Source organism: Emys orbicularis, chromosome 8 (genome assembly GCF_028017835.1).
Source record: "Emys orbicularis isolate rEmyOrb1 chromosome 8, rEmyOrb1.hap1, whole genome shotgun sequence".
NCBI classification, from domain to species: domain Eukaryota; kingdom Metazoa; phylum Chordata; order Testudines; family Emydidae; genus Emys; species Emys orbicularis.
Genome location: NC_088690.1, coordinates 68,973,648 through 69,000,279, shown reverse-complemented (window position 1 = coordinate 69,000,279; position 26,632 = coordinate 68,973,648). Strand labels below are relative to the sequence as shown.

The window sequence follows — 26,632 nt, the reverse complement described above, 5'->3', positions numbered from 1 at the left end:
TTAGAAGTCCAAAGTGCCCACAGCCTAGATGGAGACTGGAGGGAGTGTTCAGGAGATCTTTGGGGAGCAGTGCCCCATGTCCCAAGGAAGGACATTGGGCAAGAAGTCTGAGCCCAGGAGTGTGCTCTATGGCTAAAAACAGTGACAAGACTCTACCCTGACCTAGTTGGCTTGGAAGTGCATAGGATCCAGAGACTGGGTCCACTCACATCTCACTGGTGACCATGCAAAAGAGTACCAGGCCAGGTTGTAACACTTAGCACTGGTCATTTTAAATTCAGCCTCCGTGTCCTTTGATGCTAAGAGCAGGGAGTTTATTTGGAGTAGGTGTGTAAGCGTGGAGGGAGAAATCACCTTTTATAGAATCATAGGATTGGAAGGGACCTTGCGAGGTCATCTAGTCCAGACTAAGTATTATCTCTAGACCATCCCTGACAGGTGTTTGTCTAACCTGCTGTCAAGGCTGTATCCCCACTTTGAACTTTAGGGTACAAATGTAGGGGCCTGCATGAGGACTTCTAAGCTTAACTACCAGCTTAGTTCTGGTCCGCTGCCACCATTCCCTACCCTGGGAAGCTTTTAGAAAACCTCTCACCAATTCCCTGGTGAATACAGATCCAAACTCCTTGGATCTTAAACAAGGAGAAATTGACCCTTCCCCCCTCCTTCCTTTCACCAACTCCTGGTGAATACAGATCCAAACCCCCTTGGATCTTAAAACAAGGAGAAATCAATCAGGTTCTTAAGAAGGAGGCTTTTAATTAAAGAAAAAGGTAAAAATCATCTCTGTAAAATCAGTATGGAAAATAACTTTACAGGGTAATCAAACTTAAAGAGCTCAAAGGACCCCCCTCTGTCTTAGGTTCAAAGTATAGCAAACAAAGATAAACACTCTAGTAAAAGGTACATTTACAAGTTGAGAAAACAAAGTAAATCTAAGACACCTTGCCTGGCTTTTACTTACAATTTTGAAAATAAGAGAGACTTGTTAGAAAGATGGGGAGAACCTGGATTGATGTCTGGTCCCTCTCAGTCCCAAGAGCGAACAACCCCTTCAAACAAAGAGCACACACAAAAGCCTTTCCCCCCCCCCCCAAGATTTGAAAGTAACTTGTCCCCTTATTGGTCCTTTGGGTCAGGTGTCAGCCAGGTTACCCGAGCTTCTTAACCCTTTACAGGTAAAGGGATTTTGGAGTCTCTGGCCAGGAGGGATTTTAGTACTGTACACAGGAGAGCTGTTACCCTTCCCTTTATAGTTATGACACGCCCCCCAAATCACAGATAGTGTTGGACGTTCGGTTCCACACTGGCTGTGATTTCTTCCTGGAGTTCTAGGAGAAAACAGAGTTAACAAGACACATGTACCTTTAGACATACTACTGATTATATAAAAACTAACAATATGTTTCATTCCAAGAACAATTGTTAACCAGTTAACTCTGGGAAACTTTCCCGGGAGAGTGCATCAGCCACTTTGTTAGAAGCTCCCGAAATGTGTTGTATTTCAAAATCAAAATCTTGGAGAGCTAAACTCCACCGAAGACGTTTTTTGTTATTTCCCTTGGCGGTATGAAGCCACTGTAGCGCAGCATGGTCTGTTTGTAGTTGGAAACGCCGTCCCCAAACATATGGGCGTAGCTTTTCCAGCGTGTACACAATGGCGTAGCATTCCTTTTCGCTGATTGACCAGTGGCTTTCTCTCTCAGACAGTTTCTTGCTGAGAAACACGACAGGATGGAATTCTTGATCCGGTCCTTCCTGCATTAAAACTGCTCCTACGCCCCGCTCGGACGCATCTGTGGTTACTAGGAACGGTTTGTCAAAGTCTGGGGCCCTTAGCACAGGGTCAGACATGAGTGTTGCCTTAAGCTGGTTAAAGGCCTTTTGACACTCATCAGTCCACTGAACTGCATTTGGCTGTTTCTGGTTAGGTCTGTCAGCGGGGCGGCGATTTGGCTGTAGTGTGGTACAAATCGCCTATAATATCCGGCCAAGCCTAAGAAGGACTGGACCTGTTTCTTTGACTTTGGAACCGGCCACTTTTGGATAGCATCCACTTTGGCCTGTAGGGGATTTATAGTTCCTTGACCCACCTGGTGCCCCAGGTACGTCACTCTGTTTTGGCCTATTTGACACTTTTTAGCCTAACAGTTAGTCCTGCCTGCCGGATGCACTCGAAGACTTTTTCCAGGTGCTCCAGGTGTTCTGTCCATGAATCAGAAAAAATGGTCACATCATCGAGGTAGGCAACTGCAGATTCTCCCAATCCCGCTAAGAGACCATCTACAAGTCTTTGGAAGGTGGCGGGTGCATTTCGCAACCCGAAAGGGAGTACATTGAATTCATACACCCCTGCCTGGGTGACGAAGGCGGACCTTTCCTTAGCGGGTTCATCTAGTGGTACTTGCCAGTACCCCTTGGTTAAGTCTAAAGTAGAGATGAATTGGGCATGTCCCAATTTCTCCAATAGCTCATCTGTGCGTGGCATTGGATAGTTGTCAGGACGAGTTACAGCATTTAGCTTACGGTAGTCCACGCAAAAGCGTATTTCCCCATCTGGTTTGGGAACTAGAACCACTGGAGATGCCCATGCACTGCTAGAGGGGCAGATTATACCCATCTGTAGCATGTCCTGGATCTCCCTTTGTATAGCAGCTTGGGCATGAGGTGACTCCCGGTAGGGTGGGGTTCTAATTGGGTGAGCATTACCTGTGTCAATGGAGTGGTATGCCCGTTCGGTCCGTCCTGGAGTGGCTGAGAAAATCGGTGCAAAGCTTGTGCACAGCTCCTTGATCTGCTGTCGCTGCAGACGTCCCAGGGTCGTGGAGAGGTTCACCTCTTCCACGCCACCATTCCTTTTTCCTTCGTAGTAGACACCTGCAGGCCACTCCGCGTCATCTGTTTCCTGGGCTGTAAACTGGCAAACGTTTAATTCTCTGGAATAAAAGGGCTTAAGAGAATTAACATGGTATACCTTAGGCTTTATGTTGGAGGTGGGGGAGGCTATGAGATAGTTAACAGCTCCTAGGTGCTCCTGGACCATGAATGGTCCTTCCCACGACGCTTCCATTTTATGGGCCTGGAGCGCCTTTAAGACCATGACTTGGTCTCCTACTTTGAAGGACCGTTCTCTGGAATGTTTATCATACCAGGCCTTTTGCTCTTCCTGAGCATTCTTTAGGTTTTCTTTAGCAAGGGCTAAAGAGTGTCGGAGGGTGCTTTGTAGGTTGCTTACAAAATCTAGAATGTTAGTTCCTGGAGAAGGCGTAAACCCCTCCCATTGTTGCTTCACCAACTGTAATGGCCCCTTAACCTCGCGGCCATACACAAGTTCAAATGGTGAAAACCCTAAACTGGGATGTGGTACCGCCCTATAGGCAAAAAGCAACTGCTGCAACACTAGGTCCCAATCATTGGAGTGTTCATTTACGAATTTACGTATCATGGCCCCCAAAGTTCCATTAAACCTCTCCACCAGACCATTGGTTTGATGGTGATGAGGGGTGGCAACCAAGTGATTCACCCCATGAGCTTCCCACAGGTTTTTCATGTTCCCTGCCAGGAAATTAGTTCCTGAATCTGTAAGGATGTCGGAGGGCCACCCTACCCTGGCAAAAATGTCTGCTAATGCCTGGCACACACTGTTAGCCCTGGTGTTGCTTAAGGGTACAGCTTCCGGCCATCGGGTAGCAAAATCCATGAAAGTCAGTACGTACTGCTTTCCTCTGGGTGTCTTCTTTGGGAAAGGACCCAGAATATCCACAGCTACTCGCTGAAATGGGACCTCAATTATGGGTAGTGGCTGGAGAGGGGCTTTAACCTGGTCTTGGGGCTTTCCCACTCGTTGGCACACCTCACAAGACCGGACATAATTAGCAACGTCCTTGCCCATTCCCTCCCAGTGGAAGGACTTCCCCAACCGGTCTTTGGTTCTGTTCACCCCAGAATGGCCACTGGGATGATCATGGGCTAAGCTCAAGAGCTTTACCCGATACTTAGTGGGAACTACCAACTGTCTTTGAGGATGCCAGTCTTCCTGGTGCCCACCAGAAAGAGTCTCCTTGTATAAAAGTCCTTTTTCTACAACAAACCGGGATCGGTTAGAAGAGCTGAGAGGCGGTGGGGTGCTCCGTGCCGCCACCCAAGCTTTCTGAAGGCTGTCATCTGCTTCCTGCTCGGCCTGGAACTGTTCCCTTGATGCTGGAGACATCAGTTCCTCCTTGGACTCTGGACTGGGGCTTGGTCCCTCTGGAAGCGATGCAGGTGCTGGGGCTGTTTCCATTGACTGTGAACCGCTGTCCGCTGGTGCACTATGTGATATTTCAGGCTCTGGCTGAGCCTCTTGGGTAGGGTTATCTGCTGCTTCCACCAGTTCAGACTCGCTGGTGCCCTCTGGCATTGGAGTTGTAGACGGGCTTGCAAGCGCTGGACTCAGTGCTGGCAATGGTTCTGGTGCTGGTTGCGTTGCCAGTTCCGGTTCTGGGACTGGCTTTGGCTGGGTCTCTGGGATTGGATCCACTACGGCTGTTGCAGTCGTTGGCAGGGGATCCGGTTCCACCACCTTTGTTTGGGTCTCTGGTAACACAGACGGGGCCCTGGTGGACGGCTCAGGAACAGGGATGGGGGTGGAAGCTTGCTTAGCCTGGCTGCGGGTGACTATTCCCACCCTCTTGGCTAGCTTCACATGGTTGGCCAAGTCTTCCCCCAGCAGCATGGGGATGGGATAATTGTCATAGACTGCAAAAGTCCACATTCCTGACCAGCCCTGGTACTGGACATGCAACTTGGCTGTAGGCAAGGTTACAGACTGTGACACGAAGGGTTGAATTGTCACTGTAGCCTCCGGGTTGATGAGTTTGGGGTCCACTAGGGATTGGTGGATAGTTGACACTTGTGCCCCAGTGTCCCTCCAAGCGATAACCTTCTTTCCGCCCACTCTCAAGGTTTCCCTTCGCTCCGAGGGTATGAGAGAGGCATCTGGGTCTGGGGATCTTTGGTGTGATTGGGGTGTAATGAACTGTAATCGGTTGGGGTTCTTGGGGCAGTGAGCCTTTATATGCCCCAGTTCATTACATTTAAAACATCGCCCTGCTAAGGTATCACCGGGGCGATGTTGGTGGATGGAGACTGGTGTGGTGGGGTGAGAAGGCGTCTGGGGTTTCCCTTGGGATGTGGGTGGGGCCTTGGGTTGTCCCCGGTGGTAAGGTTTTGTTTCGGCTTGCCCCTTCTGATATTCGCTCCAACTGCTACTAGCTTTTTTCTTTTCTGTCACCTCCACCCATTTGGCTCCAATCTCCCCCGCCTCGGTTACAGTTTTGGGCTTCCCATCTAGGATGTACCTTTCTATTTCCTCAGGAACACCCTCTAAAAACTGCTCCATTTGCATTAGGAAGGGCAACTCTTCCGTAGATTTAACATTTGCTCCTGATATCCAGGCATCCCAATTTTTCCCAATGTGGTAGGCATGTCGGGTAAATGACACATCGGGTTTCCACCTTAGGGCTCTGAACCGGCGACGGGCATGCTCAGGTGTTAGCCCCATTCTGATTCTGGCCTTGTTTTTAAAAAGTTCATAACTGTTCATGTGTTCCTTAGGCATTTCAGCCGCCACCTCTGCTAAGGGTCCACTGAGCTGCGGCCTCAGCTCTAACATGTACTGGTCTGCAGCGATGCTGTATCCAAGGCAGGCCCTTTCAAAATTTTCTAAGAAGGCCTCAGTATCATCGCCTGCCTTGTAGGTGGGGAATTTTCTGGGATGGGAAGTGGTACCTGGAGAGGAGTTGCTAGGATGGTCTGATGCATCCTGCTTAGCCCTTGCTGCTTCCAGTTCATGCTTCCTTTCTTTTTCTCTCGCCTCCTCTTTGGCTTTTTCCAGCTCCATCTCTCTCTTGTGGGCCTCCTCTTGGGCCTCCTCTTTGGCTTTTTCCAGCTCCATCTCTCTCTTGTGGGCCTCCTCTTTGGCTTTTTCTTCTCTTTTATGGGCCTCCTCTTTGGCTTTCTCTTCTCTTTCATGGGCCTCCTCTTCAAGTTTTTTAATTTGAAGCAGTCTCTGATGTTTTCTTTCATTTTCTTCTGCTTCTAGTTTGGCCAGTTCTATTTTGTTAGCTACTTCTTTGGTAGTCATTTTCCTGTTTTCTTGTGCTGGGTCACACCCCTCTGCAGTTGACTGAAACTGGGATGTACTTAGCTCTGGCTGCTGCTGAGTTAACAGAGACTTTTTAACAAGCTACTCCCGAGGATGTAAAAAGGAAAAAAAAAAACAATTCAGCTTGTAAATTGCCTTTACCAGTCAAAGTTTGCTCGCTTTGAACCCTTCTCTTAACAAAGGCCCTCGTTAAAAAAAACTTAACACCTCTGCCTTCAGGCAAGGAGAGATAAGATATGCATCTACCTTCAGCTCTGCTTTCCAAGCAGCTAGAAGGAAAAAATAATCTCTTACTGGCTTTTGGCTTTAAAACGAATCCCACCGCTCTGCCACCATGTCAAGGCTGTATCCCCACTTTGAACTTTAGGGTACAAATGTAGGGGCCTGCATGAGGACTTCTAAGCTTAACTACCAGCTTAGTTCTGGTCCGCTGCCACCATTCCCTACCCTGGGAAGCTTTTAGAAAACCTCTCACCAATTCCCTGGTGAATACAGATCCAAACTCCTTGGATCTTAAAACAATGAGAAATCAATCAGGTTCTTAAAAAGAAGGCTTTTAATTAAAGAAAAAGGTAAAAATCATCTCTGTAAAATCAGTATGGAAAATAACTTTACAGGGTAATCAAACTTAAAGAGCTCAAAGGACCCCCCTCTGTCTTAGGTTCAAAGTATAGCAAACAAAGATAAACACTCTAGTAAAAGGTACATTTACAAGTTGAGAAAACAAAGTAAATCTTAAGACGCCTTGCCTGGCTTTTACTTACAATTTTGAAAATAAGAGAGACTTGTTAGAAAGATGGGGAGAACCTGTATTGATGTCTGGTCCCTCTCAGTCCCAAGAGCGAACAACCCCTTCAAACAAAGAGCACACACAAAAGCCTTTCCCCCCCCCAAGATTTGAAAGTATCTTGTCCCCTTATTGGTCCTTTGGGTCAGGTGTCAGCCAGGTTACCCGAGCTTCTTAACCCTTTACAGGTAAAAGGATTTTGGAGTCTCTGGCCAGGAGGGATTTTAGTACTGTACACAGGAGAGCTGTTACCCTTCCCTGTATAGTTATGACACCTGCTCCTAAAAATCTCCAGTGATGGAGATTCCACAACCTCCCTAGGCAATTTATTCCAGTGCTTAATCACCCTGACAGTTAGGAAGTTTTTCCTAATGTCCAATCTAAACCTTCCTTGCTGTAATTTAAGCCCATTGTTTCTTGTCCTATCCACAGAGGTTAAGAAAAACAATTTTTCTCCCTCCTCCTTGTAACACCCTTGTACATACTTGAAAACTGTTATGTCCCCCTCTCAGTCTTCTCTTTTCCAGACTAAGCAAACCCATTTTTTTCCCATCTTCCCTTATCTTCATTTCTTCATTCCCCAACTTATTTCATAACACTCAGGCAGAGTTTAGAGAGTATCATGTGCTAGACCTTGTATGTGAAGTAGAGAATTTTAAATGGAAAGTTATCAAATGTTATTGGTCTGTGCAATTTGCTTGGCCACCGTTACAGATTTCCCAGTTTCACCAGATACAGCAGATTCCCAGCTAGCCTTAGCTCGCTCCAGAGCACGCTTTCTGCACAATGACATCTTTTTATTGGTGGAAGCATAACAGTAAATCTCACTACTCCCTCAGGAAGGCTGAAAGCTCATTAGTTACTCAATGAATAGGGATAGCTACTATTAGGCACCCAAATATTTCTTAAAATGCTATTTGCCACTTCCTGGCATATTCCACACACCGAGAGAGACCTCATACAGCCCACCCCTTTGCCTAAATTGTAGGAGAACCCACAGGTATGGTCTAGAAAGGGAAAATCCAGAAACCCATAATACACACAAACTTGCCATTTTAAATCCTACTATTGTAGCAGATTAGCAATTGATGGGGTGGAGAGGACAAACAAAAAACCTACTCACCGTGCACACAGAGGCTTCATCCCCGATTTTCACTCTATTCAGAGTCAGTAGCCGCTCCAGCAGGCTGATTCTGTTTAGGAGCCAGGAAAATGCCAGCAGCAACTCTCTGCTACCCTGTGAGCCATCGGAAGGGAGCTGATAGAATTCTGGCCTGCCATAGCCGTGGTACCGTAACACTGACTTTACAAACCTAATTTGGGTGCCTGGAAAGTAGAAAAGCAGGAAAATGTGTCACATTGCACTGCCCACCCTTTTCCAGGAATAGCTGCTTCCTGGAGAAAATTAACCAAATTTCGTGTCATACTAAGGGTAAGGGAGACTGATGTTCTCTGGTTAGGCATGAACAGATACAGTACAGGCAGCAAGAATGCAAGCTTCCCCTATGCTGCCCCACCCTGACCTGCAGGAACCACCTCTATAGAGGGGATTAGAAATTCAGTCTCCAGACCCATTCAGACCTTGGCCTCTCAGAGACTAACAAGGCCAATTTGCAACTGGCTTGTGGTGGGTGCCTTTCCTACTAGCCACTGGGCTCAAACCCACCCCTGCTTTCATATGGGCCACCAAACACGCTACAAAATGGCAACTGTTTTAGGTCACTGTTGAACTGAGGTGGATCAAAACCTAGAAATGAAAATTTCCACAGCCTACTACAAATCTCTGAGCACCAGTGAGCAAATAAGCATCATACATACAACAGGCACACCAGGCTGCAGAGACTGCATTTTGTGCTCAGCTATATTCTCTTCCGTGGTGAAGGAAAATGGATTTTATTTGACAATTGCAATGTGACCTGAAGAAGAGGTTTGCTTAGCTTGAAAGCTTGCCTCTTTCACCAATAGAAGTTGGTTCAATGAAAGATATTACCTCACTCACCTTGTCTCTCTCAATTACAGTGCAAATACTATGGATTGTAAAGCAAGTGTCACTTCACTAGGGGAGAAAGAGAAAAGGTTAAACCAGCGAATAAAGTTTCTTCCCTTCCCAAGTGAAGTGTTTCAATATCTCCAGGTTGTTTCACCACAAAGCATCAGTAAACCCAAACCCAGGGCCCCACGTAGTCAGTGCTTAACTTCCGTGTCCTCTATCACATCTGTATATTCCTCATTTACCTATTCCTTGTCACTAGCATGATAAACTTCTTGTCTGGTCACATGCACTGTGAGCTTTTTTCCCTGTATGCTGTTGACTAATGAAGCTCAAAATAACAATGCCTGACTTCCAAAGAAAAAGCACAAATGGAAAGAGAAACCTGTGACTCTAGAAAGGTTATTTGTTAATCTTAAAAAATAATTCCTTGAGAAAAAGCGTCTAACCACATCACTTGAGCTCTGAAGTGTTAAAGGAGTTTTGCATGCTAGAGGCAACCATACAAAGCTAAGACACAGCCACTGGAAGTCCTAAGCTTGAACGTACTCATTACACTCGAATAGCATTCATTACACTTCAGCAGCAGCACATCACTTAGCAGTAGTCACTGGCAGGAGCTGGTAAATCTACACAGGCAGTAAGCCCATCCCATTTCGGCAATGGGAACATAAGTACACCTCTACCCCGATATAACGCGACCCGATATAATGCAGTAAAGCAGCGCTCCAGGGGGGTGGGGCTGTGCACTCCGGCGCATCACAGCAAGTTCGATATAACGCAGTTTCACCTATAATGCGGTAAGATTTTTTGGCTCCCGAGGACAGCGTTATATCGGGGTAGAGGTGTAAATACTTTGCTTCGACTGAGTGACCTGCCTCTGGCAAACTGAAGCAGTGTTGTTGGGAGCCACATCCAGCCTTTCCTAGCCACAGAGGGGGTAGGATCCCCGAAGAACCCCTCACTCCACAATGCATCCAGAATAGGAGCACTCTTGAAGATGCAGCATGTATAACATGTATAACTGTTGTTCCTCAGCACAGGCTAGGAACAGTACCTAAGCACATGGGTGTGCTCCATGTGCAAATGCTGGATGGACATAGGCTCCTCACCATAAATACAGATCAGAAAACAAGACTGTGAGCATGACTAAGCAGGCACCACAACCTAGCCCAACACTGTTGTCTTGTGGCAAGGACAGAACTCCTGACGGAGCACATCGCAGGGGCTTAATCGGTTTTAAATCTAGCAAATTTCTGTTCTACAGCCACAAGAAGGGGACCACTTGTCCCAGCAGCCCCTGGAATCACTCTCTCTGGATTGCAATAGATACATTATCGGATTGCTGCATTTTTGGCAGCGTGTGTGAATATGAACTTTAATGGCTTGTCCCATGCTTTGAGGGGGCCTGTCCATGTGTGCTTTTCAAATAAACTCATTGCAGGTTGTGTTCTGAATGCCCCAAATAATCACAGGTAGAAGGGGCATTTTTTTCACTTCTTTAACTTCTTGAATGTCTTCCCATTCTATGGAACTCTCTAATCTCCCTCCTGACAAAGGAGCCAGGCTTCTGGGCCTAGGGGTTTACAACTCCTTTTACCACTGTGGATTCAGAACAGGAAAGTAAAGGCCAGCTCCTCAGATGATGTAAGTCAGCACAGTTCCACTCAAGTCAATTTAGACCAGCCAAGGATCTGGGGCCATGTGTTTGTACAGGACTTTAGCTCTTGCTCTCACTCTCTCTCGTATGTGGATCAAGTGGACAAGGTGGCAGGTGCAACGATGGACTCCTGAATTTACTTAGCATGTTAGACTCTCTTTCTCACCAATGCCTCCATTCTGTAAGAATGTAATTTTCAGCTCCTTGACCATCTATCCACAGTAAAGGGCCATTAGTGCTCTTGTCCCAATGTGTGTGAGCTGCCATTGCAAAGAAGCATTAAGAAATCAGCCATGGTGTCCCACTGAAATTTTCATAACTCTGAACAAAACATTATGGTTGTTCTTTCAGACGTTTACAACTGAACATTGACTTAATACAGCTTTGAAACTTTAGTATGCAAAAGAAAAATGCTGCTTTCCTTTTTTTTTAGTAGTTTATGTTTAACACAGTACTGTACTGTATTTGCTTTTTTTTTTTTGGTCTCTGCTGCTGCCTGATTGCGTACTTCCGGCTCCAAATGAGGTGTGTGGTTGACTGGTCAGTTCATAACTCTGGTGTTCTACTGAATTTGGCTGGAGCAAACACTAGGGCGAGCACAGATGTACAAAGGACCAAAGACTCCCAATAGCTTTTGTATCAAGGCAGTACAGGAAGAGATCTTCATTTTCAGGTATTCCAGGTATATCAGCCTATGGTTGAGTTTTACTCCCAAGTATGTGACAACTGAATGGAATAGCAGTATCTGGCCTTGGACACAGATCAACATGGGTTGATTGGCAAGATGATTTTTAGATGGAAGTAGATGCCACTGTCTGGTTCATTGAGAATTTGACCACTCATTTCTATCAATGGCGACTAAGTATACATGTCGTGGATGAGATAGAATTCAATCCCATAGAAGTCAGTTCCAGTGTCAGCAATACAGATGTCATCAGGATTCACACACTTCTCGGCCTGAGTTTCAGAAAGATCACGTGTGTATATATTGAACAAAAAGGGAGCCAGCACTGACCTTTGTGGAAGACTATTGCAGAGATGTGTAAGGTGACTGATTTTATCCCCAACTCACAGAATGAAGCTGCAATTACTGATCATTTCTTGGATGAACCACACCATCGGGCTACAAGGAATGGCTTGCAGCAGCTTGGCAATGCCACACACACTGTCATAGGCTACTCTCAGATCAATAAGAACTACACCAAACTTCTTTCCTTATACAAATGCATCTTCTGTATCTTGAGTCAGACAAAGTACCTAATCTCGAGTGCATCATCCTCTCCTGAACCCAGCCTGAACATGAGGCAGCTACAGATCAAATATCTCATTAATCCACATCAGGATTAGTCTCGCCATCAATTTGTAGGTAACACACAGCAAAGAAATCTGTTGGTAGCTCTTTGGATCTGTCAATGGTTTCTCTGGCTTGGGAACAGTTACGACCTTCATGCTGCATTAGGCTTTTGGGATGCTACAATCCTGGGTACAGCAATTCACCAATTGAAGAAGCCAGCTTTTGGTGACTGGTCCAAGGTGAGAGAAACGTGGAGTGGATGTTACCTGGATCATGAGCCTTGTTAGGCTACAGCTGATATATAGCCAGGTCAAGGTCTTCGTCAATAAAGGAGCCATCAGATGTAGACAAGGGACTTTAGCTGAAATACCATATTGAAGACAATACTCCTGGAACATTTTAGAGCTATGTGGCAGTTGTTTATAACTGCCTAGCCCTGTTGATGAAAAAAATGGGCATCAGCTAACAGTGACAGCCCTACCAATACCACATGACTGCTGTCTAGATAGATTGAAAGGGAAGGAGTTTGCCTAACCAGAGAAAGGTTTTAGCTAATTATTCTACCGTTTTCTGTGTTGTCTTCTCATTTTCTTTATACATTTGTCTCTCACACAAAATTAATTGCTGTAACTGTGGTAAAGGGTTTTCATAAAGAGAAAATGACACCAAATTGGGGAAAGGTTAGCATTTGCTTCCTTTTTCCCTAAAATAGAGCAGCACATAATGGTCATTATCTGGAGGTTGGAGACCACCTAAGAATTTACATGTTGGAAAAGGGAGAGAACACAAAGCGGTAAAGCTAGTGGTGGGGGCAGCCAGTCCTCCATTTTCCTCTATCAGGCTAGAATAAATAAAGACAGCTTCTCCAATGTAAGAGATCCAGTGACAGGGTGGATTTGATTTAAATCACTAGTCAGGAAGACTCAATTTAATCATGGATTTCTACATAAAAGTATATTCTTGTTGGTTGATATAACCTTAATACATATTCTTCACAACTCAGAGACAGATGTAGGTTTCATTTTTAGAAAGCACACACTATACATATTTAAAGTGATTTATTTTGAAAACTTTTCAGATTAGTTTTACAGCTATATCAGAAAATGAATGATTGTTTGGTTATTTCATTTACCAAAGGTAATTGAAGCAGATATTTATGAAGTCATTGGGAGGTGAATTATCTCCAATTCAACAGGTTAATCATTAACATTTGGAGGATTTTCTTGCCATGCTGTATTATGAGGAGAACATCACCAGACAGACATTTAAATTGTTTTATTTAACTAAAACAACAACGTTATGTATTCTGGATATTTTCTTCAACAGAAAACATAATATTTTAACAAAACAAGCATATGAATTTTTGAATTTAGTTAAACATTCAAGTTTTTTTAAATCAGGTTTGTTTTTGTTAAAATTGTTTTTAAGTAAAATAGTTAAATGAAATATTTAAAAAAAAAATTAAATAGACTATGTCAGCCAGGTCAACATGAGAAACTTAAAATATTGGCTTCAGCAGCTAACTCGGTCGTCTTCACCTTCATTTTCCTGTTTGTTCATAATCTGGAAAAGAAAAACAAGCTTTCCTGCTTTTTCAGGTCCCTAACGATTTCTCAATTTGGAATGATTTAGTCCAAAGGAAGAAAATATTCTTTCTACACCGGCAGAAGAAGCTACTGCTGTTAAAAGTGAGATTATCACTTCAACAGTCTCTGAATCCAAGTGCTTAAGTGACTTCCACCAGTTCACTGGTGTGACTTAAAACATCAGCAGCAAACATATATTTCTTGAATGGTTAACCCTTAGCTCTGAAGTTTATTATAATTGGCATTATAGAAGAATGATTGCTAGATGTCCATGTCATAGCCAACTCTTCTTCTTCAGCAATTAAGGTTTGACCCTGGTACCGAGTATTGAGAATATTTGCAAGAAAATGAGCTGGAGATAGTGCTTGTCCCATTTGTTTTTTTAATGCTTGTAATTTAACTCTGTCATTGCATAGTTCTCTTTTTAAGATCTCACTCAGTTCCTTTCAAATTTCAACAGTGTCAGCAATAAAACAGCTATTTCCCTGCATTTTGTTCAAGGTTACAGAAATGGGCTTCAGGGTACTCAGCATGTGTTCAACATTTGTCTTAAGCCCAATGTTGAGAACTTTGGCTGTGACAGTGTCATCCATTTTTTCACGATTTTGTTCACAGACTGTCATCAGATTAGGCCAGTTCTTGATATAGTGCTCAAAACAGTCCACTACTGAGTTCCATCGCACATCTTGTGGGAGAATTAGCTTGGTACCTCCAACTTTTTACAGAGCAGCTGCTGCAAAGTGGTTGTTACGGAAGTATTTTGCAATTTCAACAACATTAGCCTTTATTTCTGGAACACTGAAGTCTTTGGCTAGGAGGTGCATCAAATGAGAACTGCAACCGTATGGAATTCGCTTGGGACTCTCTTCACTCCCTCTTCTAAATTTCTTCTCATCTTTGATACATTTGCAGCATTGTCTGTGACCAAGCTACATACCAGACCTTTGAATTTTTTTTCAGTTTGTTATAGCTTTTACTGCTACTTCTTGTAAGTATTCTGCTGTGTGTGCATTTCCTGATGTATCAATTGTTTCTGTAATGAAGACATTCCCTTCTTCTGTTGTCACACAAGCACATACAACAGGATCATTGTGGACATTGCTCCACCCATCAAGACTCAGGTTAACAATTTCACCCTCTAGACCTTTTGCACACTGCTCGATTTCTCTTTCATACACTTTATCCAGCAATTTGCCTGCGTCATCTGTTCTGTTGGGTGGACTGGTCTTAATGACTGAACCATGTTAATGAAGTGTGGGTTCTCAATCATACGGAAAGGAGAGTTTTTTGCATAAACAAACTGGGCAATTTTTTAATCAATTACCTCTTTTTGTAATCTGCTCGTTCTTATCACAAACTTATCGATGCTTGTTTCTGGATGACGGAGATTTTTTTTTTTCTTTTTGCTACAGGTGATATACTGTGGCTATGTGACATACATGATGTGACTGAAAACTGTCATTGGCAGATAACTCTGAAACTATAGAAAATGATGGTGATCTTGAAGGTAGATAGTCTTCAGAATCCTGTATGTTGCAGATGGATTCTCCTAAACAAAATAAATCAGTGCATTTATTTAATTATTATTACCAGACTGCTCATTTAGTATTACTCATTGCATTCACTGACACTCAGTACTACTTTAAAGGTGAAATTGTAAAAGGAAGATCTGCCTATTTCAGCTATATATTTTTATCACAACTGCATCTAAAATGATAGTACCATAGAGTAACAACTATATTTTTTGCTCAAACATGAGAATTCAAGAATAGTCCAGAAGGAAGACAGGCAGTCCTTAAGAAAGAAGTATGAAATAAAAAAAAAATTACCAACCTGAAGATCCTGCATGTTCAGACATGTTCCTTTCATCATCTTCAACGCAGCTACCTCCTGAGAAGGAACATTTCTCATGATGTTGTTTCATTCGGGCAACCAGGCCTTGCATTTCTTTTTGCACTGTTTGCATTATGCACACGTGCTTGTCTTACGCACAGGTAGAGGAACTTCATTAAAATATTCCCCAACTGGGTCTCTTTTACGGCCTGCTGCCATTATAGGTTTTCCCTTCTAGAGAGAGAATAGGATGGTAGATCTCAAAACAATGAAGGCTACACTCAGAAAGACCTCAAGACTTCTCGAATATGCTGCTCAAACAGTTTCACTTTTGTTTCTACTGCCTGTCCCTCCCTTCTCACATTTATCTCCAGACTTCTTCTCCTTGTCCAGATCTATTCCGCCCCCAACAATCTTCTATTCATTGAACTTTTTGAAACTTTTTGCACTTTTAGAGAGAGGTAAGGGATTGGCTCTGTGTACACAAATTTGCAGAGGGACAATAGGGTTGAGGTCTCTTATTTCTCACCTCTATATATTATTTATTGATTTATTTAAAAACATTTTTGCTGTTAACAAGCATGTTATCTCTGGAGACACAAATCCACAGTTTGAGAACTGCAAAACTAAGCATCTCTGCTGATATCTTCTAGACTGAGCACTGAGTCCCATTGGGTAGATAGAAAGATTAACCTAAATAATCTATACAGAAGCCCCTGGACCCCCATAAGATTGGGTCCTAATCCATGAACTACTGGAACTCATTTACAAAACTTTTCTTAAACATTACATGACTATATTGTCTCATACTATAGAATTAGAATTTATAATCCCTATACCATGATGAGATATCTTTGAGCAATAATGTATCTTAGTTAAAACGATCTTTAGATAGGTTTTTTCCTCAAAAAGCATTTTATCAAAAAAATCCGATTTTATATATTTTTTTTAAATAATTGATTTTTATCCACCCTGCTTTTAAATGTATTTAACTTTGCAAACACCCTTGTGAGGTTGGGGGAAATGCTATTATCCCCATTATACCAATGGGGAAGACTAAGGCATGGAACATAGGAGCCTAAATACTTTTGAGGATCTAGGCCTAAATGACTTGCCCAAGATCTCATGGGGGAATCTGTGGGCGAGCAGGGAAATACTCCATCATCCAGAAACAACCATAGATAAATTTGTGATAAGAACCAGCAGATTACAAAAAGAGGTAATTGATTAAAAAATTGCCCAGTTTGTTTATGCAACAAACTCTCCTTTCCAAATTGAGAAATCGTTTCGGACCTGAAAAAGCAGGAAAGCTTGTTTTTCTTTTCCAGATTATGAACAAACAGGAAAATGAAGGTGAAGACGACTAAGTTAGCTGCAGAAGCCAATATTTTAAGTTTCTCATGTTAACCTAGCTGACAGTCTATTTATTTATTTTTTAATATTTCATTTAACTATTTTAGTTAAAAACAATTTTAACAAAAACAAACCTGATTTTAAAAAACTTGAATGTTTAACTAAATTCAAAAATTCATATGCTTGTTTTGTTAAAATATTATATGTTTCCTGTTGAAGAAAAACATCCAGAATACATAATGTTGTTGTTTTAGTTAAATAAAACAATTTAAATGTCTGTCTGGTGATGTTCTCCTCCTAATACAGCATGGCAAGAAAATCTTCCAAATGTTAATGATTAACCTGTTCAATTGGAGATAATTCACCTCCCAATGACTTCATAAATATCTGCTTCAATTACCTTTGGTAAATGAAATAACCAAACAATCATTCATTTTCTGATATAGCTGTAAAACTAATCTGAAAAATTTTCAAAATAAATCACTTTAAAAATGTATAGTGTGTACCTTCTAAAAATGAAACCTACATCTATCTCTGAGTTGTGAAGAATATGTATTAAGGTTATAACAACCAACAAGAATGTACTTTTATGTAGAAATCCATGATTAAATCGAGCCTTCCTGACTAGTGATTTAAATCAATCACCCTGTTTAAAATAGTGTGAGATGTTCATATACCATGGCAGTGATGACCAGATAAATACCTAAGATAGATAGATGCACTCTGCCAAAAGAAGAGCATGATACTCAGTGCAGAATAAGAGAGAAAAATGCTCCTTATATAAATTTGTTAGTCTCTAAGGTGCCACAAGTACTCCTGTTATTTTTGCGGATACAGACTAACACGGCTGCTACTCTGAAACCGCTCCTTATATAGCAGATAACGCTAATTACTGCAGTACAGTGCCTGTTTTTTGGCCAATGCTTTACTGAGGTACTTCATTAAGGTAAGGGAATTTACACAGAATGGTTCTGTTGATCTTTATAATAAACCCCTCTCAGCATGTACATTTCACTTGAAAAAGAAAGTTTAGTGAATACGGGCCAAGCTGTGATACAGTACTCATGTTGTGCCCTTCTGATTTAAGACGCCTGCAGAACCCTTCCAATGAATTACAGCTTTGTATTCAACAGAGAACTACACATTATTCTGAGTTTATGCATACTAGGAAGAAAGAAATGTGAGTCAAGACAAGGAATGAAAATGGATGCATTACTTCATGCTCTCAGGCAAAAACCACCTGTAGAGATGCCACAAATCAGAGTTATTAAGGAAAATTATTGCTGCAGAAAAAGTTCTGGTTTGACAGGTAAGAATGAAAGAGATACAATAGCTACAGAACTCTTTATGGCAGTATCAAAACTGCTACACCAAAAGATAACTGACATGTCAAAAGGCAGATCCCACTGGCATTTTAAGAGCGTTCATGCAGACTGAAAGCTAATGGAAAGAGCAGTATGAAGGTACTGGCCGTGACTTCTTCATTAAAGTTAATGCCAGAGTTCCAGTACAAGGCTGACTTTGACTCATTCTCTAACTTTCTTGATGAAGGAACTATGATTCTGAATTTTTGGTGTGTGTGAACTTTTCCCCCCAGAAGTTTAGGATAAGAAATAATTATATAGAGAAAGAGGGAAAATATTCTCTTCTAAAACAGGATGACTTCCAAGATTTTCCATCCACTGAACACTGGGGGGATTTGTTGGTGTGTGATTTGGTTTTAGTTTGGGGGTTTTTTGCACAAGTTCATTAATTTTAAAAACACTGTCTGTAGTACCTAATACTTTCTAGATGATTTCCCAAATCTGAAGTTATGCACCATCACTCATTAAAAATATGACACAATCTTTTTCTATATGAAGTACAAAGTGACCATTGGTCACTCCATAATTATGATTGTTTAAAGCAGGAGTTTGAGTCCTCCCTAAAATGAACATACATAGTGAAAGTGACTTGAAAACCCATATGCTAGCTCACGAATTGGGGTATAGTTTATAGTATAAATTTGAGGGTCATTTAATCAAAAGGTTTCAGAGTGGTAGCCATGTTAGTCTGTATCAGCAAAAACAATGAGGAGTCCTTGTGGCACCTTAGAGACTAACAAATTTATTTGGGCATAAGCTTTCGTGGGCTAAAACCCACTTCATCAGACGCATGGAGTGAAAAATACAAACAGTATAAATATTACAGCACATGAAAAGATGGGAGTTGCCTTACCAAGTGGGGGGGGGTCAGTGCTAACGAGGCCAATTCAATTAAGGTGGAAGTGGCGTATTCTCAACAGTTGACAAGAAGGGGTGAATATCAAGAGAGGGAAAATTACTTTTGTAGCGCTAACGAGGCCAATGCAAAAGGATTCCCAAGCCAATCTCTCTCCAAAGTGACCCGTTTTTAAAATTTGGAAAGTCTATCGCTTTTCTGGAACACATACTGAATAAAAAAACATGGGCAGAAGCCACAGGATACTTGTATCCTTGGGATACCCTGCAAGAGCTAGTGTCTGGAACAATAACCAGTTCCAAAATCTAACAACAGAAAATAACTAGAGTTTGTTTTGGTCCTACAAGTGATGAGGATTGCTGAGATTTCTGGCAATGTGCACAGACTCCAGGTCAAAACTCAGAGAGAGTGATCTCCCAGAAAATACTTTTAGTCTAAAAGGTGCACTGGCCTGGGAGCCAGGAGACCATGAAATCAAGTCTCCTCCTCCACTGACTGCTTTTAATATTTGTGTGCTCTTCATAACTTATACTGACCAAGGCCTGATACTCCTGCTCTAGGGCCAAGGAATTATTATTTTCCCTCAATTTTACAGATAAGGTAACTGAGAAGTTACACAAAGAAGGGAAGGATGGCCCAGTTGTTAGGGTACTAGTCTAGGTCTCAGAGACCCGAGTTCAATTCTGCTACAAACTTCCTGTGTAACATTGGGCAAGTCACTTAGTCTTTCTAAGTCCCAGATTGCCATCTGTAACATGGAATGTTGTGAAAATAAAATACATTAAAGATTAGGAGGCACTGAGATACTGCAAAAAATGGAGGCTACATAATAGAACACTGGTCTTGAATACGGCAGACCCAACTTTCATTCACTTAGCCATTCGATAAATGTGTTAAATCTGTATGCTTAGCTATCCTGCCTGTACCACTGCTTTAACCACTAAACCAGACTGCTTGAAATCAAACCGGAAAGACACTCCAGGAATCCTAATTTCCAAAATTATACTATTGTCTAGCAAAAACTGTGCAATTCACTAGCAAAGTGTGTGTCAACTTTCTGGTTAGAGGTCCATCATGTGCATATGAAGATCTCAAGTTCAGAATCTGCCAACAACCAATGCGGAAGCAATCACTGTTCCACATGATGGCATTTCTTTTTTCCCAATTTAATATTTTAAAAGTCCAATCAGCCTGTAAATTAATAGATTAGAGGCCAAATTATGTGCTCAGCTATGCTTTCTGCATGTCTATCCCTATCAAGCGTGCAAGAGACACAGCTGAATTGCCTTAGCACATAGGTGCACATGGTGGAACTTCAGTGTAATGTCTGTGCATAGCAACTGAAGCATCAGGAAAAAAAATTATGATCCTGTGATTAAGGCAGTGGACTGGGAACCAGTGTTCAATTCTTGGCTCAGCCATGGACTTCCTGAGAGATCTTGGCCAAGTCATTTAATCTCTCTGCTTCAGTTTCCACAACTGTAGGCTACTTTGGATCTTCAGAAGCCTGACAAGCATAGTTTGACTCATGGAGATTTAAGGAGCCAATTTTGGCTGGTTTGGGGCTGAGAAAACTTCTAAGGCTGTGGAAGGATTCCACATTCACATCATCCCTGCTCCAGTGAAGTGGCACACTGTAGGAGGTCACTGGGGGATATCTGGGGAAGGCATAGACCTGGGGACTAGCACTGTGTTTGGAGTAATGTATATTTAAATAGCCAACAGTGATTAAGCTCTTCCCTTTGACAAGATGGTAAAAAAGCCAACCTGTACGCAGGCCTTCTCTGCGACATGGTTCCTGATTATAGCTGTATTTTACATCCTCTCTAAAGTACATACACATAGTGGATTCCTTCTTTACTCCGAGACTTGGCTCCACAACACAGGCTGTATAGCTCTGAGGCACAGTTCATCCATTATAATCCACAGCCCTAAGGTAGGATTTAATGGCACTTTACTGTGGAGTCAAGTGTCATGTTTAGAAGGAGAAAATAAGAGATTAGAGAGGAAGTAAACCTGTTTTCTGTAATTATCTCTGAGTATTCTGGGGACTTGTAAAGCCAATGCAGAGTGTAAGTGCAACTGCAGTAACCTGTTAGGTAAAATGCACCAAACAAGCAAGAGCCTACAGCTGATGAGAGAACATCCAGCTTGCCCGACTGAAACCTCATTAACATGGATAAAACAAGCTCAGTATGAATCAACAGGCTCTGATGAACAAATCCATCTTCACATCTTTGATGCAAGAATTAGGGTCAATAGGATAAACTAAGATGTTCAGAATGGCGTCTGAAGCCCGCAATGCTGGGCTGCTGAGGAAGGGGAGCTCTAAGTCCAACTCAGGTCACTCCCAGAAACTGAGTCAAACCTTACAAGCACCGGGTGAGAAAATACTTTATTACCTATGGTATCAGGCTCAGTCCATCCTCCGTCATGGATTTGCTTTAGAAGAGAATACAGCAGCCTCCAAATCTGCAAACTCTATGAAAGATCAGAAAGGAAACATCAGCATTCAGAAGAGTTGCCATGTATTTGTCTTTAATTACTCAGCACTGGCCATTACCTGGAACAACACAAGGTGCCCACTCAGCAAGAAAAGAGGGGAAAGGATAGGCAGGTACTTGTATTGCCCTGTGCTTCCTCAGATTAATGGCAATAACATGAAGATTGTGCATTCAGCAAAGGAAAGTGTTACAGGGTTGTTGACTGCCTGGAACAATTGGGCACCTCTCTCCCACAACAGCACTGCTTCTAAAAAGGCACAGCCACATACAGCACACTTTATACTTACACTTGTACCAGTTCGTTCTGGGATGCCTGAAAGAAATGTCCTATAATGCTGCAAAAGCAGGGGCTTTAGGGTAATTTGTAAACACCAGGCATTGCATTGTGGGCTATTATTATGAGAACTAGCTCAACCAATGTAGTTAGAAGCTAGGATAGCACGGTTACAGACTATGACAGTTTAAGGCAAGCCCTCCTACAAGGAACTGCAGCCAACATTTGTAAAATGCCTAGACAAATACAAAACAGCCTATATGCAGAGATAGGTCAAGGCCTTTCCGCCAATATAGTTTCCAAAGCCCTAGCACAGAGGGGGCCTAAGATTATTCAGGATAAGGGGAGGGAATTATACTCTGAGTGACCAGCAGAATGTGCTACACACCAGAGGGAAGTGTCAAGCTTCAATTCTGCGGGGGGGGGGGGGGGGGGAGAAGAGTAGAAAATAGAAGTTTCCAGGAAATTCTCCAAGAGCAGGAATTTTTCAGAGCTTCTGAACAAGATTCTAAGCAAGAGAAGACATGGAAAGAGATCATCCCACCGAAAAGAAAGGAAGGGCAGCATGGAGACAAGGGAGACTATTTTGCTCTTGGATTTAGAAGATTATTTCCCTCTAATGTAAATGGAAGTTGATCATGCACATCTGGCTGTCTGGGCTTTTTATTTCCCAACATGGGGGGAGGAGGAAGCTGGAATCATTACAGGGATGGCTGACGTACCATGACTAAAGGGCCTCAGGTGGGTTATGAGGGGTACCTTCATGGTGGGAGGTGAAGAGATAACACTACAGAATCAAGGCTTCAGAGGGAATGTGACTGTCAGGCACGGGAGGGGGGAAGGGTATGCTTCCCTAGATTTGAAAGGTAATTCAAATTAAGGTAGGGTGTGAATTTAGAGCACCAGAACTATTCCTGAATAACTCTGTATGTGGAGATTCTTAGTACAGAATAAGGGCGTCCACACATTGAGTTATTCAGCAGTTATTCCAGAATAACTCCATGTGTAGACAAACTCTTAGGAGTTGACATTACAGGGATCACAGCAGAGGGGTGCCAACGCTACCAGGTGGTGACAAGCTAGTGAAGAACACCATGGAGTGCTGGAGGGCACAGATACACAGAGTTGTACAGATTAGCTATACGAACAGTATGGAGGCATTATTTTAATGAGAACTAACGAGTAACATTGAATATTCATACAGCACCGTCCCATCCACACACCTTAAAGTGTTTTATACTGCTCACTGACTGTTATTATTCCTCCTTTACAGCAGGCAAAACTGATGCACAGACCTTGTTGCCACTGGGGATTTGTTCCAACCCCGCTCACTGGTGTAGCTGCCCAGTGCAGACCCTACTACAAGCAAAGCTGTTACAAGCCACAATTTGCACCACTGCAGTGTGACCTGGTTGCACACTGGGCTGAGTGGCAAACTGTGCTTATATCAGCTGCACCTGTCTCACCAGGGGCTTGCAACTGGGCAGCTATGCCAAAGGCAGGAATACCCAGCATGAAGAAAGCCTGAGAGCACAGGAAAGTTGCCTAGGGTCCCACCACAGGGAGTGATGGTATGGGAGAAGAGATGACATTACAAGGGTAAAAGGAGAAGTAGGCATTAATGTTATGGGGCAGGGGGGATGCTGTGGGGTAGCGGGGGCAAACCCAGGAGGTAGAGGGATTCTATGGGTCAGTAAGGGAGGAGGGGTATTGCTATGGGACAGGGGCCACCGAGAGGAGATGGGGTGCTGCTGGGGTGCAGTGAGGGGGCACTGTCAGGGGGCAGTGGTGTTGCTATGGGGCAGTGGGGGCGGGAGGGCGTTGCTATGTGGCAGGGAGGGGCCAGTGATGTTGTTTTGGGGCAGCGGGGGCGTTGCTATGGGCTAGTGGTGATGCTATGGGGCAGAGAGGGGACAGTGCTGTTACTATGGGGCCAGGGAGGATCGGTCCCGGCTTCCCCCGCTCTCACCGCCTCGGGCCGGTCGAACTTGGCGAGGCGGAAGGTCTCCGGGGCGGGCCGGCTCCCCGGCGGCAGCACCCGGCACAGCGCCCCGATGGCCGCCGGCAGCGCCCCAGCCCGGCCCCGCCACATCCCGCTTCAAACTCCGACACTCGCCGCGCGCCTCCGCTCAAACGGCGCCTCCACGCTACTACGCCGGTGCACACGGCCCGCCTCCCAGGGCGCATGTGCAAGGTGGGCGTGCGTGCGCAATGGACAAATGAAGCCGCGCGGAAGCCGTCGCCCTCGCCTGTATCCTCAGTAATGCCCTCTCCGGGAGCACGTGGCCGCGTGCTAGGCTCCCAGCGCTGGGCCAGGCTGCTGCGCGCTGGTGCCGCCTGGCCTGGGACTGGCAGAGCCAAGCAGCTTGGAAATCCCGCAGCAGGGCTCTACCGGGTCCAGCCCAGCGCTCGTTGCCAGGCTGGCCTCTGCTGCCGCCCTGGAGGCTAGACATGTGCAGAGGGCTGACCCAGAGTCTGAGCTCAGGTTACCCCAGCAGTTGGGACTTTATGTAGGGCGAGGTAGGCAACCTATGGCACTCACACTGCCCGGATCCTGGCCACCGGTCCGGGGGGCTCTGCATTTTAATTTAATCTTAAATGAAGCTTCTTAAACATTTTAAAAACCTTATTTACTTTACATACAACAATAGTTTAGTTATATATTATAGACTTATAGAAAGAGACCTAAAAACGTTAAAATGTATTACTGGCACGCAAAACCTTAAATTAGAATGAATAAATGAAGACTCATCACACCACTTCTGAAATGTTGCCGACCCCGATGTAGGGCATAAAATGGCAGGAGACTGGCACTAAAATCACCAGAGTGGGCACCCGCCCAAGGTCTCTGGGCCCCACCACGCTCCAAACATTTATTGCTGTGTGACTTGGCAGGTTCCCACCAGGAGCGGACACAGCTGTGCAGCACCTTGTTGCTGGGACTCGAGAGCTGGGGGCTCTAGGGTCACCAGATGTCCCGATTTTATAGGGATAGTCCCGATTTTTGGATCTTTTTCTTATATAGGCTCCTATTACCCCCCACTACCTGTCCCAATTTTTCACACTTGCTGTCTGGTCACCCTAGGGGGCTCCTGCATACTAGTCTGTCCAGGGTTTCTTCTTCCTACACTAGCACGTATGTTGGTATAACTTATGTCGTTCAGGTATGTGAAAAAACACCCCCGAGCGACATATGTTTCACCAACAGAAATGCTAGTGTGGACAGCACCATGTCTCCCTCTGACAGCTACCGCTGCTCATTGGGAGTGGTTTAATTGTGCTGACGGGAGAGCTCTCTCCCATCAGCATAGGGCGACTACCCAGGAGATCTTACAGCAGCGCAGTTGCATCGGTACAGCTGTGCCACTGTAAAGTCTGTAGTGTAGACATGACCAAAGATGCTGATGTGTTTCACTCATCTGTCTTGTGAAAAATGTAGCTATTTTGACATTTCATCTCAGTTTAGGACATAGTCAAATGTTGAAATACCAGAATTGCATGTTGGACAGGAATTCTAATTTTCAATCAGCTCTGAGGGGACAATAAGTAACCAGAATCAGTCATTTAAACATTCACATAGAAGATAACGCAGTCTCAGGCTAGCATCCTAACTCCCTGGACAATTCTTCTTTTCCAGTGCTCCTTCTTATCTATCCAATGGCCACACAGACATAAAACATGTTTTAGAATACTAATAGGAATCTACCAGGATTAGAACATGGCTACTTAGCTAGCCCACATAAGCAAGGAAAAGATACACTATAAATAACATTTGAGCCACAAACAAAAGTTGTATTATTACAGGATTACTTTTATTGTGCCTGATCCTGAAAACATTTATGCATGGGAGTAGAGTTGGCTGAAATGGCATGTGAATAGCTTTACTTAGGCAAGGTAGTTCCATTGATTTCACTGAAACTACTTGACCAAGTAAGTTACTTACATGTAGAGCTGTTGGGAAAATTTAAAAAGAAAGAGATTTTTTTTTTAAATTGTTTCCATTTTGTTGGGCTCCAAAGGGACCCGCATCTCATTTTTCAAAATTGTATTAAATACTTTTATCAAGAATATCTTTGGACCATTATGGGAATTTTTTGTTTGTCAAAATCCTGCTTCTTTTTGAGTAAAAAAATGTCAGTTACTCTATTGATAATGTTTAGGATCAAAAAATCCCTTCAAAATGTTGACAAAAATATTACTGGGAAAAAATTGGAAAAAGTCAACATAATTCACAGAAATTTTAATTTTTAAAAGGGAAAAATAAAAATGTCCAATTAAAAAGCTTTTTGGTCAAAAAATTTCAGCTGTACTCCCCTGCAGACGTTTGCAAGATTGGGCCTAAAAAACATGCTCTATGTTAGCCCCCACATTCTAACCCTGGTGGATACCCTGGGTAAAACATAGTTTATGTTTGGCCACATAAAACAGGGGGCTGGACCTTGCAAATAAAGACACAATGCTGATATCTGTGAGATAATGAGTGTAATTGTCCAACTCCCCTTCTGCCAAAAACAGCAGAACTCTGGAAACGTTTCCCTTTGAACTAGCCAGACTGATCTGGGGATTTATGAGCTTGTTCCCCCACCTGCTCACATGAACACCTCACTGAGCACCCTGGTCACTTGTCACATGAGAAGGCCCCTTACCTCCTTGCAGGGACTTGTCTGAGCTCCTCTCTCTCTGCTCTTGCCACTTCTTTATATTTGCATTTTGTCTTTCCCTCCCTTTCTCTGTTGTGTCCCAATGGCCGAGACACTGAGCATCAAGCTGCCCTGCTTTCACTCCGGCACTATGCTGACCTCACCCTGACATCACAGTGCTGGGCTCTGTGCAGGCAGGATGATGTCATGGTGCTGAGATGAGACAGGAAGCTGCTCCAGAAAATGTTATGAGGTGGGGTCCCCAAAAGCAGCAGCTCCTGGGACAGACTCAGAGTCCTATCCCCCTTCCTGCAAAAGCCCAAGGGAGAAGGGACTGGCACACTTT

General features: G+C 43.6%; 1 protein-coding gene across 1 annotated transcript in view; it reads right to left on the bottom strand.

The window, feature by feature from the left end:
* TEDC1 (tubulin epsilon and delta complex 1) overlaps positions 1 to 23,738 on the bottom strand; it is a 221,172-nt gene extending 197,434 nt beyond the window's left edge. The window contains exons 1-4 of the mRNA XM_065409430.1: positions 23,616 to 23,738; positions 21,271 to 21,349; positions 15,296 to 15,352; positions 8,056 to 8,258 (exon numbers count right to left, since the gene is read on the bottom strand). Coding sequence (XP_065265502.1) covers positions 8,056 to 8,258; positions 15,296 to 15,352; positions 21,271 to 21,349; positions 23,616 to 23,738 — 462 coding nt within the window. The remainder of the gene's footprint in view (positions 1 to 8,055; positions 8,259 to 15,295; positions 15,353 to 21,270; positions 21,350 to 23,615) is intronic.
* Positions 23,739 to 26,632: the final 2,894 nt, after the last annotated feature.